We start from the raw sequence: 15305 nt of genomic DNA, 5'->3' as shown, positions 1-15305 counted from the left end.
CTTGTTAACAGGAAGCCTGGTGGGTGGAAAGTGAGAGTCTTAGAGCCAGGGAAGGATGGGGGCCGTCCTGCAGCCCCAGTTCATCCTGGTGGGGTCTGCCTCCACAGACCTGTACGTGTCCCCTCCAGCCCCCCGCCCTGTGTTCATGGCAGCTGGGGTCTGCTGCGCCTCACGCGTGTCCTCCGTGCTTGCAAAGCAGGCATCCCTGGGATGGGACCATGACGCTAGGTTGGATTGCAAGTCCTTCGAGCCTTCTCCCTGTGCCTCAGCGTCCCCAGTCCCCCCCTCCCCGCACCCACCCTTGGACTTACGGGGAAGTAAGTGCAGGCAAGGGTCATGCCACCACCCAGAAACCCCAGCCTGCCTTCTTAGGAAGAAAGCAGACCCGAGTCCCTTCCTACTGGGCTGCTCCTCAGCGTCTTCCTTCCTCTTCTTGTGGGAAGGGCCCAGCCGGCTGGCTGGCTGGCATATGGGTGTCCATCCCAGGCTGACACCAGAGCCGGCTCCTCTGGGTCATGAGGAGGCCTGGGCCTCTCGTGTACCGAGTCTTCCCAGCATAAAGAATTCAGCAGGCTTCCTCAGAAGGCATAATAAATATTTAATGGCGTTGTAGTTATATATAATTTGATCAATATGTCAGTGCTAAGAGAGCCTTTAAGGAGGCTCACCTATCACTGAGCAATCTGTGATGTAAACCAGCTCTCCACCACCAGCCCTAGCATCTTCTCCCAGGCACCTAATTGGATCATTTATTTACCCCTTTCTTACACCTCAGCAGGGTCCATAGCTTGGAGGGAATTGGGCCTGGGAATCCTAGCCTAGCTTTTGTTGGCAGTATTGCCCGTGCCCCTCCCCTCCTCTCCCCTGATTTCCCTCCTTCTGTTGATAAACACTGCCTTGGCACAGCCCAAGGAGAAGTTGCCTGGCAAGGGAGTATCGTCTTAGTCAATAATTGAGGGGCTATCAATTTAAAATTGCCAAGGAAATGCACCAGGATACTTCTTAAGACTGCCGAGACGCATTCTAGAATCTTCTAATATTTGGTTGCTGGGGTGATTGTGGCGCCTGGCTGCTGAGAACATAAGGACGGGTTGGAGCCTTCTCTCTCGGCTCTGGTTGTTGAGGATGAAGTCCGCTCACTCCTGACCCCAGACCCAGGAAAAAAAAAAAAAAAAACACCTGATACAAATTCAGGAACCCTCAGTGCTGACTTCAAACACCACCCCCAAATACAGGAGTCTAGAGACCAGAAACTGGCTTTCCAAAGGTCATGTGCCTAAATCACAGAGCTGGGATGAAAATCTTTGCTTCCATTTGCCTTTGGGTTGTAGCACATTTCCAGCAGGAGAAGTGTCTGTTCTTTGTGCTTCTCATCCACATCCACAAGCGGGGCTCCAGACTCATACCACAGTGACTGCTCACGATGCCGCCCTGATTCTCCGAGGGAGCAATCCTTACTCTAGAGATGTAATCCCAAGCCTAGGATAGCCACCTGCTTGCCTGGCACACGTGGGACTGCTTTGTGAGGAAGCCACCACCTGACTTTCTTTGTGCACCTCAGAATCTGAACAAGAGGGGTCATTACGGTGTGAGCAGAGGCTGTGGGAGAGTCAGGTGCAGTTTCACCAGTGGACAGAATTCAGTGGCTCATAGAATGGAAGAGACGGGGACTTTGGAATCCAGCTCCAGCCCTCACTTCACTGCAGCTGGCCTGTCCTCCGCCTGGACCCATCAATCAAGCTCCTGGGGTGGCCGTAGTGTGCCCTCTCTTGTTCTTTCTCTGTTCATTTCTGCCCTGGTCTGTGAGGAGCTGGGGGGCGGGCGGAGGGGGGGAGGTGGGAGGTCACAGAGCGAGTCACTGAGTAACTCAGAAGGGTATGGCATGCTAAAGCCTTCTGGGACCTCACTAGTTGACTCACTTGTCCTTCTCTGTAAAAAAAAAAAAAAAAAAAAAAAAGGGTCTGAGAGATGGTTCAGTGGTTAGGGATCTTGCCTGAGAAGTTCAGTTCCTCTGTACCTACGTAAAGCCAGATGCACAGAAGAGGCACATGCATCTGGAGCTCATTTGCAGCAAGCGGAGGCCCTGGCATGCCCATTCTCTCCGTTTCTCTTCTCTTTCTCTGTGCTTACATAAATGAATAAATTAAAAAATGCTATTTTTTTTTATGTGGGTACTGGGGATTGAACTGAGGTTCTCCTGCTTGCAAGGCAAGCACTTTACCAGCTGAGCTATCTCTCCAGTCCACACATACACAAAAATATATTTTTTTTAAATGTACTTAAGAGAAAGAGAACAGTATGGAGTCCCTAGAGCCTCCTGCCCCTGTAAAGACAGGCACACCACTATGGATCAGGCTCCACGCGGATACTGGAGAATCGAACCTGGGGCGGCAGGCTTACAAGCAAGTGCCTTTAACCACTGAGTCACCTCCCTCCCTAGCCCTGTCCATCCCTTTTGAAGTCAACTTTAAAGCACAGGAGGAGGGAAGCGATTTGCCTGGAGCGACATAGCCAGAGAGACAGAATTGGGAGTAGAAGCTGGACGGCTATAGAGCTCCGCGTGCTCTTTCAAGTGGCCTTGTCTGGCTGAGGTTCAAATGAAGGGTGCACTCGGAGTCCACGGGTGCAGCCGCCCGGACGGTTTGAAGCTAGCTAGCCAGTGGAGCGGCTGTCAGGACAGCGGCCGAGGGCTGTGCGTGGAGCATGGTCCGCCGAAGGAAGCCAGTGGCCCAAGGACTGGCTGGGCGCTGAATGGCCTCCCACAGCAAGTGGTTTGCTGGAGGCTGGGGGACCCAGAGCAGACTCTGTCCATTCCCCCTTCACTGGGTGCCAGAGGTCAAGGGCCGGGGGGGATGGTGGCGTGGAAGCCGCCGCAGCCAGCTGTGGATGCTGGGCTGTTGTTGGAGACGCACACTTCTCCAGCGCTCAAGTCCCCTCCGCTTACAGCCAGGCACTTAGAGGTCCTGCTTTAATGAGGAGACGGAACGTGCAAATGGGAGCTACTAAGGCGCGTGGAACAGATTGCTCTCTGGGAAATTACACTTGCCCCCCACTATCTTGTTTTCTCGTCATTTATTTGCCTAACAATCTCGGCGGAGACACAGGGCAGATGTTACTCCCTGCGCCCCGGGGGTAGCGCAGATTCTGAAATGTGGCGGGACCTCTCCCCGTTTCCCTGTTTCCTGTCTGTGTCTTGGAGATTAGTTCCCTCTGAGCTACAGTGTTTTTCCATCAGCAAAGCCGTTTTTTCTTTGAACCGTACTTGAAAAGCACTTTTCAAAGGCTATACCAACCTCCCCCAAACACCTTTTTTTTTTCCTTCTCCTCTCTCCTCCGGAGTGTTCCAAAGCAAGCCATCCTCCCCCTCCTGCCACCTCTCGGGTGCTTCTGAACAACCGTGCTCCAAAAAACAGTGGCTTTGGGCTGGAGAGATGGCTGAGCAGTTAAGCACTTGCCTGTGAAGCCTAAGGACCACGGTTCGAGGCTCGATTCCCCAGGACCCTCAGATGCACAAAGGGGGCGCATGCATCTGGAGTTCGTTTGCCGTGGCTGGAGGCCCTGGTGCGCCCATTCATTCTCTCTCTCTCTCTCTCTCTCTCTGCCTTTTGCTCTGTTGCTCTCAAATAAATAAACATAAACAACAACAAAAAGTGGCCTTATACCACCACCACTCCCCCTGGTAGAGGCAAGGATGGAAGGTGGGCCTGCCTGCCGGACCCCAGCTGCCACATCTATAACTGATTGTGCCCAGTTGCCAGAAGGAGTTTATCTGGCACACTAGGTCTAGCTTGGGATTTCGTGACCTGTCCTAATGGTTAGAATCACACGTCTGGATTTCTTTTGGTCCCTTTTTTTTTTTTTTTTTGAACCAGCGCTTAGAGAGGTTGTTTGAGTTGGATCAGATGTTATTTCGACAGCTGTTCTAATCTGGGAGGCTGTCAATCATTAACCTTGACGGTCGATTTTCTTTCAAAAATATTTCTTTTGAGCTGTCTCACCATGCTGAAAATTTGGCTCCTTGGGCCCGAAGTCATGTAGTGAAGTTGTTTGATTGCAGAGCATCAGTTTCCCCATCTGGAAAATGGAGATGGTGCTAAGTGCCTTCCTGCAGGGTTATTGGAGCGCACACATTCAAAGTGCTGGTAGCAGCTGGCTGGGTTAACTTTTCTCCTCCTCCTCCTCCTCTCTCTCTCTCTCTGTTACTCTTATCTTACTTGTGGGCTAAAGGGATGGCCTAACGGTTAAGGCATTTGCCTGCAAACTCCAGAGACCCAAGTTCACTTCTCCAGTACCCATATAAAGCCAGATGCACAAAGTGGCACATGTGTATTTGCAGTGGCTGGAGGCCCTGGCACGCCCATCTCCTATCTCTCTCTGCTTGCAAACAAACTTATCTTGTTAAGTGGTTCTCTCTAGCCCACTTTCTAGGCCAAGTTACTTCCCCTTCCTCTAACACTGCCCTCAAAAAAAAAAAAAAAAAAAAAGTTTAGTAAACAGTTTTCCTGTTCCTTCTTGGACTCCCCTGAGAGTAAACTCATTCTCCTCCTATGTTCACATGGGCAAAGGCTCAGTTCTGTTTCAGGGAGACCAAGAAAGGTGTAAAATTGGACAGCAGGTGCTGGAAGGGATGAGATTAAAAACAAAAACAAAACCCAGTCCCAAAGATAGGGAAGCTCTGGTCATAATAAAAAATTCTCGAGCCGGGTGTGGTGGCACACACCTTTTGATCCCTGTGAGGCAGAGGTAGGAGGATCGCTGTGAGTTCAAGGCCACCCTTAGACGACATAGTGAATTCCAGGTCAGCTTGGGCTAGACTAAGACCCTATTTTAGGAGGAAAAAAAAAATCATTCAAACGTTCCTTCTCTTCCCCCACTACAGCCTTCTGCAAGTGTTATTGGTGACTTAATCTTGCTAGGCAGAGAGGCCTCAACATCGTGCTTGGGCCCAGGAAAGACAGGCTGGGTGCCAGGACACTGGAGTTGTTTGGAAGGCCCTTGGATGATGCTTGCTTGGGGTGTTGGAAAGCAGGTGAACTAGGGCTTAAGTGGTCTTGCTCTGAGCCAGCTGCAGGGCTTCTGAGCAATCCACCTGTGGTCACCTGGTGGCCCAGGTGCCTGGACATGGCTCGGTGATTCCCTTTTCCTCATGGGCTCTTTGGGAAGAGTCCACCTGTGAGAAGCTGGTGGCCTCCTGCTTGGTAAAGGTATGGGGAAGAAGGCCAATTCCTTTTTCATTTGCTTCTGGAAATAGGTACCAATGAGAAACCCTTTATAACCCAAGAGCCCCCAGGCCTTGTGTGGGAGGGGAGAGTGACCAGAGGTCCGCCAAGTTGGTTTTGGTTGCCTTGGCTTAACTTTGTCCTCACTTGGTTGGTGAAGTACTTGGACCTCTGCTCACCTCCTCACCCTCAGCTGTCTGTCAACACTCTGCCACACCACAGCCCCTCCTAGAGATGTTGCCCACACCGAGAATCCTGGCCACAGTCACTCTGCCATATGTAGCCTTAGACAATAAAAGCCGACAGGCTAGCAACATTATTATTTGGACAACCATGTATTGGTCACATACAGTATTCTAGTCATTGCTGCCCTTGTCATTTGAGTCAAGAGGCCTTGGTCAATGAGCTGCTTCTTATTGTGGTTTTTTGAGGTAGGGTTTCTCTCTCCGCTGACCTGGAATTCACTAGGCAGTCTCAGGTTGTCCTCGAACACACTGTTATTCTCCTGCCTCTGCCTTCCAAGTGCTGGGATTAAAGGCGTGCGCCACCATGCCCGCCTCCAATAACCTTCTTAAAGCAACAAGGCTGGTATGTTTGTTTTGTTTTTCCTGTGTCCTTGTTTTTTGTATTTGTTTGTTTTTTCCAGATTGAGTCTCTCACTCTGGCCTAGGCTGACCTGGAATTAACTATGTGTTCTCAGGCTGGCTTTGAATTCACAGCAATCCTCCTACCTCTGAGTGCTGGGATTAAAGGTGTGTGCCACCACACCCGGTTTATGTCCTCTTGTTCTTTTTTTCTTTTTTTAAATTGTTTTGTTTATTTTTATCTATTTATTTGAGAGCGACAAACAGGGGGTAGGGAATGGATGCGCCAGGGCCTCCAGCCACTGCAAACGAACTCCAGACGCGTGCGCCCGCTTGTGCATCTGGCTAACGTGGGTCCTGGGTAACTGAGCCTCGAACCAGAGTCCTTAGGCTTCACAGTCAAGCACTTAACCACTAAGCCATCTCTCCAGCCCTGTCCTCCTGTTCTTAATGGGCATATATACACATGACAAGAGTGGATTGGGTACGCTAGGCTCATTTGGACTGAGATAATATAGGCTGACCATTGGTAGGACTCTGGCCAAATACGTTCCTCCTCATTCACTCTCTGGGTGTTGGGAGGGGTGGTGGCCAGAAGTAAGTTTAGTTTTTACAGCGGTTATGATTGGTCCAGGTTATGGCATGAAATGCCAGGCACGCCAGGGAAGAGCCCAGAGATGCTTCTAAAGATCGTAACGACGCGTAGAAGAGCTCAGCACAACAAAGAAATCGTAGGCCTTACGTGTCAACAGCAGTGAGGCTAAGAAACCTCCCTGTGTGGTGTCCCTGTGAGCCATCTCTGGGTCCCACTGGGTCAGGGCTGGTGTGCTCTAGGTCCTTCTGCCGTGGGAGGCTTACAAGCGGGGACCGTACTGGCACACTGGGTCTGGGCCATTAGGGACCATCCGTCTCAACAAAGAATTGTTCTGTTACAAACGTTGGAATAGAGCCTGGTGGGAAACACTGGCCTTGCTCCTGAGGACACATGTGTTCCAGGCAGGGAACAACTGGCAGCATACTCTCCTGTCCCCAGCCGTGGCCGGCAGCCTTAGGTCACAGAAGTCCATCAGGCTCTTGTCCAAAGCCTTGCTTGCTTCACAGACCAGAGGCATGCTCTTTGGCGGCCTGGATTGGAGAGGCTGCTTGCTGCTGGCCCCAGGAGCTCCCCAGTGCCTGGGTCTGGGCGAGCCGAGCCTTCAGAGGACATTGTTGTATTTTCAGCGCGCACCGGATTTCTCTCCTGCAGAATCACTTGACATGCAGATGATCACAGGTTCTTGCAAGGCTGTTGTCATGGTTTTGTATGAAAGATGGCTGTGTGCTGATGAAAGCTTTGAAGCCAGCCCCGGGACCTCAGTCCTGGGCGGCTGAGGAGTCAGATGAGATAAAGAAAGCAGTTCCAAGAGTTGTCTTGTTAGTGGTACCAGGCCTTCCTGTTAACCATTTAGCACCTCTTGATCTGAGATTTGGGGTCACGGGTGACCTTACTGGAAAAGCTTCGCTGTTTCTTCTAAATGTGTGCTTTTGTAGTGGGCTGGGTGTGGAGCCAAGAAGTGGTCTACTTTTCTGTGACCAGCCTTTATGAGCGGGGCCCTAGAGATCTTCAGGGTTCCCTTCTTAGTTTAGGTTCTGACCCAAGAAGGGAGGACTTAGTGATGCGGTTTCCACGTTGGCAGGTCTGTATGAGGGAGGGGCAGCAGTGAAACGTAGGGGATGACATGTGACAACTTAAAAGGGACTTTTTTTTTTCTCCCCCAGGTAGGGTCTCACTCTAGCTCAGGCTGACCTGGAATTCACGATGTGGTTTCAGGGTGGCCTCGAACTAATGGTGATCCTTCTACCTCTGCCTCCCTTGTGCTGGGATTAAAGGTGTGCGCCACCATACCTGGTTTATTAAAGTGGATCTTTTACCCCAGGCTGTGCCCACTCCTCCAGTTTGGGAGCGCCAAAGAGAAAACAGTTCTCTCCTTACCGAACTGGATGCAGGTTCAGAATGGGTTTTTCTGGAGTACAGGATGGCTTTTTTTTTTTTTTTGAGGTAGGGTCTCACTCTGGTCCAGGCTGACCTGGAATTAACTATGTAGTCTCAGGGTGGCCTTGAACTCATGGAGGTCCACCTACCTCTGCCTCCCGAGTGCTGGGATTAAAGGCGTGCGCCACCGCGCCCGGTCCAGGATGGCTTTTTGTCTTCCTTTGATTTCACTGAGGTTTCTATCCAGAGGATGCTAGCTGTGAGGTGACTCAGTCACGTAGACCTCCACTGCTAAGGAAACAGGAGCTCCCCAAAATGTGGGAATCCAGTTGCTGGAGAAGGACTCTATCTCTTCATGTGGAGCCCGTGGCTGGAGGCTGGCATGGGGGCAGAGGGGGCCTGTCTCGCATTTGTCGTGATGTTTGCAGCCACGTGACTTACTTGTGGTCGTTTTTCCTTTGCAGACAGAGATTGCGAAGAGACTGAACACAATTTTAGCTCAGATCATGCCTTTCCTGTCACAAGAGGTAAGGTCTTCTGTTCCTGTTTCCTCTTCCTCTGTCCACGGCCGTCTATAAGGTGGCTGGGGCTTGCTGTTGCTTAAGCCCAGCCCTGACCGTCATTGCAACTCCAGTGACAGGGCCACGGGCTGGTTCCTTTGGTCCTCAGCCGCATCTTTCCAGGGAGGGAGGGTCTTGGCTTGGACGTGCACTAGTGACCGGCAGCGGTCTGCTGTCCCATCCTCATTGCGTCGCCAGCCTGGGCTCTCCCAGACACAGTCCCCACACCTGGTTCAAGCAAGACTTGGCTGGTTGGTGCCAAGGGTCAAAACCCTATGTGGAGGTGCTGGTACCTTAAGTGCACTGTGCCCCCTTCAGAGGACAAGCAGGTCACGTCCCCTGCCAAGCAAAGGTCTTATAATTGATGAATTTGCACCGATATATCATTATACTTAGAAGTCCCGAGATCACATTAGTGTTTTGTGTCCCCTCCCCCCACTTCCTATGATGCACATACTTGATTTTCTCTCCACGTAGCCATAGATTGGGGACATAAAGCACATAGACTGTTCTATTGAGTCTTTTGGATGTAAATGATGGACACCCTGACAGCTCACCACCAGCTACTACCGTAGCTGAATGCATGCACCTCAGATGTGATCCCCTCCTGTGTGCATGGTCTCACTCTTGGTCCAGAGCAAAGGATTTCTCCAGTGTGTGGTGAGAGAGATGGTTGACTTAATAGTCATCTCCTGTCACTCATCTCTGCTTTTGAATGTAAAACTATTAAAAGGATGATTTCAGCAGTTAAGGTGCTTCCCCGCAAAGCCTGATAAGAGCCCAGGTTCAATTCCCCAGTATCCACATAAAGCCAGATGCACAAGGTGGTGCATGCGTCTGGATCTTGTTTTTGCAGTGGCTAGATGCCTCGGCATACCCATTTTCTCTGTCTGTCTCTTGTCTGCAAACAAACAAAAATAAATACAATAAAAAAATAAAATTCTGGGGCTGGAGAGATGGCTTAGTGGTTAAGGCACTTGCCTACAAAGGCAAAGGACTAAGGTTCGACTCCCCAGGACCCACATAAGTCAGGTGCACAAAGGGGCGCATGCTTCTGGAGTTTGTTTGCAGTGGCTGGAGGCCCTCATGTGCCCATTTATCTCTCTTTCTGTCTCTCTCTCTCTCTCTCTCTAATAAATAAATAAATAAAAATATTAAAAAAGCCCCCCGCACACTGTGTTCCAAGACGTCACTAGTGTTGTGTGGCCTCACCTAACTGCGCCCTGTTCCTCCTAGCACCAGCAGCAGGTGGCCCAGGCAGTGGAGCGTGCCAAGCAGGTCACCATGACAGAGCTGAACGCCATCATCGGGGTACGTGGACTCCCCAATCTGCCTCTCACCGTGTGTATAGCCCTTTTATTCCTCTCGTTTACCATGACCAGAGACGGACCCTGACCTTAGCTGGCCTCAAAGAATGGCGGCCCCAGTGGCTCCCCAGTTACCTTCTCGTTCCCCAAATTTAAAAAGAGCCCCCCAGACATGCCTTGAATCCACCTCCTGAGCCTCAGCGACATCCTCTGGTGTCTGGTGCCCCTGTCATTGATGAATGGGGGTGGGGTCTGCTGGGACCAGTACCTGGCTGCCACCTCACCCCCCACCACCACCACGGGAGGTGTGTGGGGGGGGTCTGGTCTGCCCTTCTTTGGCCACCTGAGGACAGAACTGTCTCTGCTGTGCTGCTGATGTGCACCGTGCTATGGAAATGACTGCGGTTGGGGTCTCACTGTCCCGCGCGCTGGGCTGCATGGCTACGCGCTCCTCACGCATCCTTGTGACAGGCCCTCCTAACTTTCTAGAAGCCCCCCCTCAGCCTGGACACCCTGAATGCTCACTGCTGCCTAAGCCCCACCCCCACAGTAGAAAGTGGAAGCTAGATGTCTCCTTTAGCAAAAAAAAAAAAAAAAAATGCCTGTCGTAACTTCGAGCACAATTCTTGGAGTCAGCATCTCTCTCCTTCATTTTGCTTTGTGGTTACACTATGGGAAAGTGAGGCGCCCGAGGAGCCAGTGTTTTCATTGTGACTTTGGGGTGTACCCGTTCATCCTTGTCCCTAAAATGAAGGGGTTAAGTGGGGTGTCCCTGGCTGCTCTGTCCACAGACAGTTGGGTTGGTGTACCCAAGGACCCTGGCCCCAAAACTTGGCTCTGTAGGTCGGGGGGTGGGGCTTGGTAGACACCTCCGGTTTTGTGGGTCCTTCTTAAGGTGAGGCTGAGGGAGCAGGGGAGTGGCTTAGCCCTGGTGTTTTCTAGAATATTCCATTACTCCTCTCTATGTTCTTATGGGAGGTCATCGTTTTAAGGCAGAAGTGAAGGTCTGGGATTTCTTCTGGCTTCGTGAAATAAACGGTGACTCTTGGCATTGCCCCTGTGGGGCCGAGGTCTGGAGGGCCCGTGTTTTAGCCACGGTTCTTCTTGCATGACCTGGGGGAGGGAGCAGGCCCCTTTCTTGCCTCGGGCCTCACTTCTGTACCTGTCAAAGGAGGGGATGGGCCAGCTCAGCTTTAGAGCCCAGGACACGCAGCTGCCTCCCCGGCCCACACTAGTGTCCACTACTTGCGACATCTGGAACGTTTCCCTAGACGGTGTCCCTGTGTCTGGGAGTGCAGAAAGCCCTCTCTGTCTTTGTCCAGCGCCCTTGTTTTACAGAGTTGCTTAGCAACCGTGCCAGAGACCCAGGGGTCTTCCTGTTGACCCCTGTGCCATCCTGTGTCCTCTTGCTTTCTTGGGGTGCTGGGAGGGTGATGAAGAGTGGGGTGGGCTGGCATGTGGAACACGTGTTGTCTTCAGAAGTGCCTCGTTTTCTGGCATTACCTTCCAGGTCTCCCCTTAAGATTTCCAGGACTGGTTCTTTGACCGTTGCAGCAACTGCCTTCCTACCTCTTCAGAATTAAAAATTGACTATGGGAAAACAAACAAACAAAAAACAAGCAAAAAAAAAAAAAAAAAAACCACTTTTTTTTTTTTTAAGTTTTAAGAAAAGAGTAAAATTGGGAAGAAGCATTACTCGGGTTAGCGCCAGTTCCTTTAAGTAGCATTCAGGAAGCTACAAGTTAGGTCAAGGCGGCCCGAGGCAGATATTGGAATTCAATTAAAGCTGACGAGTGGGGCCTGTGACCCCCATTTTCAAGGTAATTGCTTCTCCGGGGTCTGAGTGAATGCGTCCGTCGCCCTGTCATTAGGCAGGCAGCCCTCTAATCGCCGTGCCTGACAGAGCCTCACAAGGCAGGAGTTATGGGCAGCTGGGACACACTGGCCTCCAGCGTGGCCCATCTTCCTTATCTCCTGGAGGGAGAGAACGGAGCCAGACTGCCGCCAAGCCTGGAAGGCCAGGTGAGGAAGGGGCCCCTGGGGAGGTTTCCTATGGCCATCTGGTCTCACTGGTTGCGTGGCATGGAGCTGGAGCGTGAGGTCCTGACTCGGCTGCATTCGGAGAGGACCGGGTGAGCAGCGTCAGGCATGGTCATGAACATAGCCAGGAGCACAGAGCACCACGTTGACTGCAGTCTTTCTGGAGTCTTCCTCTGTGGTGAGAAAGGCCACGTTCACAGTTGGGGTGGACAGCAGCAGGAAGGACAGGAGGCTAGAGCTGGGCTTGCTGGCCACGGGGAACCCATGCCCACCCGGGACAGGTGATTCGAAGATGGTCTCTCTTCAATCCCCAGGCTGGCAAAATTCAGTTACTCTTGACCTGCTACTGTTAGCTGCCTGCCCCTTCTGGGGTTCATGTTATGGGAGGGTGCTTGCTTTTATGAGGTCAGGGATGTCTGGGCATGAGACAAGACACGTGACCCTTGGCCAGTGGCTTGCAGAAGTCCGTGATCCCGAGATCCTATGAACTTAGGTAGCGACTCTTTCCAGAACCTGCTTTATATAGAACTCTGGTGGACCAAAGCCTTTGTCTGGGAGGTTGGGGAGCTCTCAGCTACTTGCACATTGACAATTTGGTGTGCATACCCTGGGGAGTTACCAGTGACATGTAAAATGCTGCCTCAATATTTTTCTTCAGCGGGAGGGAGAGGTTGGAGTTGTAACTTGTCACAGTACACAAGGTCTGTGAGGTTGTCCTTCAGGTTCCTGTTTCACTCTGAGAGGAACACAATCCGGATTCACGGAGGGATTTTACAGTGGGGATCGGAATGGTGGACAGGCTCTGCCAGCTTCTGGGAGCCTGGCGGCCAGGGTGGAGCAGGGGAGTGCCGGGTTTGGGTCTTGGTTCTGGTTGCTGAACCAAGTGGAGTGATTCAGTCCTAGAGCTTGTCCCTGGCCTCTGAAATGGGCGTTTCAAGACCTATCGTGAATTCTAAAATCCATTACCAGGCCCCAAAGCTCCATTCTCTGGGGAGCCTTGGTGCACACACCCACTGCGTGGTGGGAAGGCAAACATCGCCAGACCTGGAGCTGTTCCTCCCTCTTCCTTGGGGATCAAGGGGTGATCAGTGTGCCATCACGATCCTTTCTGCTTCCCCCGGGGAAGCCCTTGGCCTGTTTGTGTCTGGAGGTGAAGTCATTTGACAACTTCGCTAAGTTTAACCTAAACTGAGAACCCCAGAAGCAAAGCATTAAGTCAGCCAGCAGAGGCATAAAGCCCGAGGTGTACGGTCCCGTCACACGTGGCTCTCAGCCTGTCCTGTGGAAATCGCAGCTGTAGAGCCCAAGACGCGGGCACCTGCATGTGTGCGCACTTACGGATGCCCCAAGGGTCATGATCTTTGACCATTTTGTGTTCTGTCATGAAATGGTCAAGGAGGGAGAAGGGAGTGGTTCAGGAGTGGGCTTGGTTCTGGCTCCTTGGCCTCCCCGTCTCCCCCCCCCCAGGTCAACAGTGGAAACTGGGATCTGTGACATCCTTTCGTGTCCCCTGGGTGGAGAAGGGCCAGAACTGGGAGAAACAGTAGAAGCTAGCGTCAGGTGGTTCAGACTGTCAGTGACGTTTCTCCACCATGGAGAAAGCTTCCACTTGAAAACAGCGGCACCCCCCCCACCATACCATATTCCAGCACATCTCGCTCTGAAGCCAGAGGGCAGGTTGCAGGGGGTAGAAATGCTGGCTGTACCCTGCGTGTCTGCCTGGCCCCGGGACACGCATCATTCATTGCTAGCTGTGGCCCCGCCAGGGAGAAAAAACCTACATCGCTCCATATTGCAACCACGATCATCGTTGGCACACCCTCCGCCGCACAGCACAGGCCCTGGCATCTGCTTGTCTGTGGAAGAGCTTGCATCTTAGTCCTCTGGTCTCTGCCTCCACAGTCTGCTGGGCCAGCCCCGCACCATGCCTCAGACCACCCCAAGGAGACCATGGGGACCTCTGGCTGTGCAGAGATAGATGCTCTTCTTGAACGATGAGAAACCGCAATTTCGCAAGGAAGCTTCCCTCCCTCTGTTGTCAAGACGCTGGACGGAGGACCAGTCTACCAATCTTGGAAGCGCTCTTGCTTAAGTAGCGGCAGCCACGTTTTTTGTCATGGGGTTCTGAAGTGGATTTACCGGTGGATACTTTGGGGATGTAGGTCACCTGACTGCACCACCGAAGCTGACTGTTCTGACGGTTCCAGCTGCCTCTGATCAGGCCTGTGAGATCCCTGCCATCACTTTGGGTCTACGCTCTCTACAGGCTTGCTTCCCAGTCTCTTCACCCTTCCCAACAGCTCCGCATACTGTCCCAGAAAATGGGTACAAGAATTGCGCCCAGATTGCACCAGGGCATCCCGGGCGTGGTGGCGCATGCCTTTAGTCTCAGTGCTCGGGAGGCAGAGGTAGGAAGATTGCCGTGACTTCAAGGCCCCAGAGTGAGACCCTACCTTGAAAAACAAAACAAAAAAGAAAGAATTGCGCCAGGCCTGTTAGAAGTACTGAATGGATGGATAACACCAGGGGTCTTGTTGGCATGCAAATGTTGCTTGAGAACCTATCTTGTGTTCCCGACATGGAATACCGCCTCTGAACTTTGCATGAGCCAAGGATGTGTTGACGGGGATGTCCATTTTACTGTGGCCCAGAGAGGTCAGCCGACTCGCCCAAGAAAGAGAGAGCTGGAGGTCTCCCTTCGGCCATCTGGTTCAGACTAGCAGAACTCTCAGAAGAGAGAAATCTATTTTTATTTTATTTTATTTATTTATTATTTTATTTTATTTTATTTTATTTTATTTTGAGGTAGGGTCTCACTGTAGCTCAGGCTGACCTGGAATTCACTATGTAGTCTCAGGCTGGCCTCGAACTCAGGGTGATCCTCCTACTTCTGCCTCCCAATGGGAGTGCTAGGATTAAAGGCACGCGCCACCATACCCAGCTCTTTTTTTTTTATTTTTTATTTTTTTGGTAGAAGGGAGAAATCTAGAAGGTTGGGTAGCACAAGGGACCCCTTATCTTTCCCAGATGGGTGAATGTGAAGGTGTTTAGAACTCGTCACCTCTGTCTTTCCTTGGGCACAGTCTTCAGTAGGCCTTGTGTCTGGACACAGAACTGTACACCTTGAGGCAGGCTTCCTTTCCCTTCCTCGTCTCGTCCTCAAAGGGCCTCACTGGTTCAGCAGTGTGAAAACTGGATTAAGTGCCTAGGTTCCTTGCTTTCTAGGATTTTACTGAATACTTATCGCCAGCAGAATTAAAGGGCCTCTCAGCAAGGGGTTTAAAAGCAAAAGGGCCACATGGTAACTGGGTATCTAGATAAACCAGGAAACACTCTAGTCATTCAGACAGAAATATTGATTTCTTCAGAACACTTTTTAATTACTTATTTATTTATTATTATTATACTTTTTGGTTTTTCGAGGTCAGGTTTCACTCTAGCCCAGACTGACCTGGAATTCACTATGGAGTCTCAGGGTGGCCTCGAACTCACGGCGATCCTCCTACCTCTGCCTCCTGAGTGCTGGGATGAAGGGCGTGCGCCACCACATCCGGCTCTTCAGAACACTTTAAATCGGGTCATGTAGACATGTGGTTAACCAGAGTCCATTTGTGAACTCAGTA

General features: G+C 51.5%; 1 protein-coding gene across 14 annotated transcripts in view; it reads left to right on the top strand.

Moving 5' to 3' along the window:
* Tle3 (TLE family member 3, transcriptional corepressor) overlaps nucleotides 1-15305 on the top strand; it is a 49711-nt gene that overhangs the window by 14647 nt on the left and 19759 nt on the right. For 7 of the 14 annotated variants that reach the window (XM_045160107.1, XM_045160106.1, XM_045160103.1 and 4 more), the window contains exons 5-6: nucleotides 8240-8302; nucleotides 9572-9676. In XM_045160107.1, coding sequence (XP_045016042.1) covers nucleotides 8240-8302; nucleotides 9572-9676 — 168 coding nt within the window. The remainder of the gene's footprint in view (nucleotides 1-8239; nucleotides 8303-9571; nucleotides 9677-15305) is intronic. The other 7 variants (XM_004666732.2, XM_012950718.2, XM_004666731.3 and 4 more) reach the window with 1 other exon arrangement.

The sequence above is a fragment of the Jaculus jaculus genome, chromosome 10 (genome assembly GCF_020740685.1).
Source record: "Jaculus jaculus isolate mJacJac1 chromosome 10, mJacJac1.mat.Y.cur, whole genome shotgun sequence".
Classification (NCBI taxonomy): Eukaryota; Metazoa; Chordata; class Mammalia; order Rodentia; family Dipodidae; genus Jaculus; species Jaculus jaculus.
Note: the sequence above shows the minus strand (reverse complement) of the source record. Positions and strands in the feature narration are given on the sequence as shown.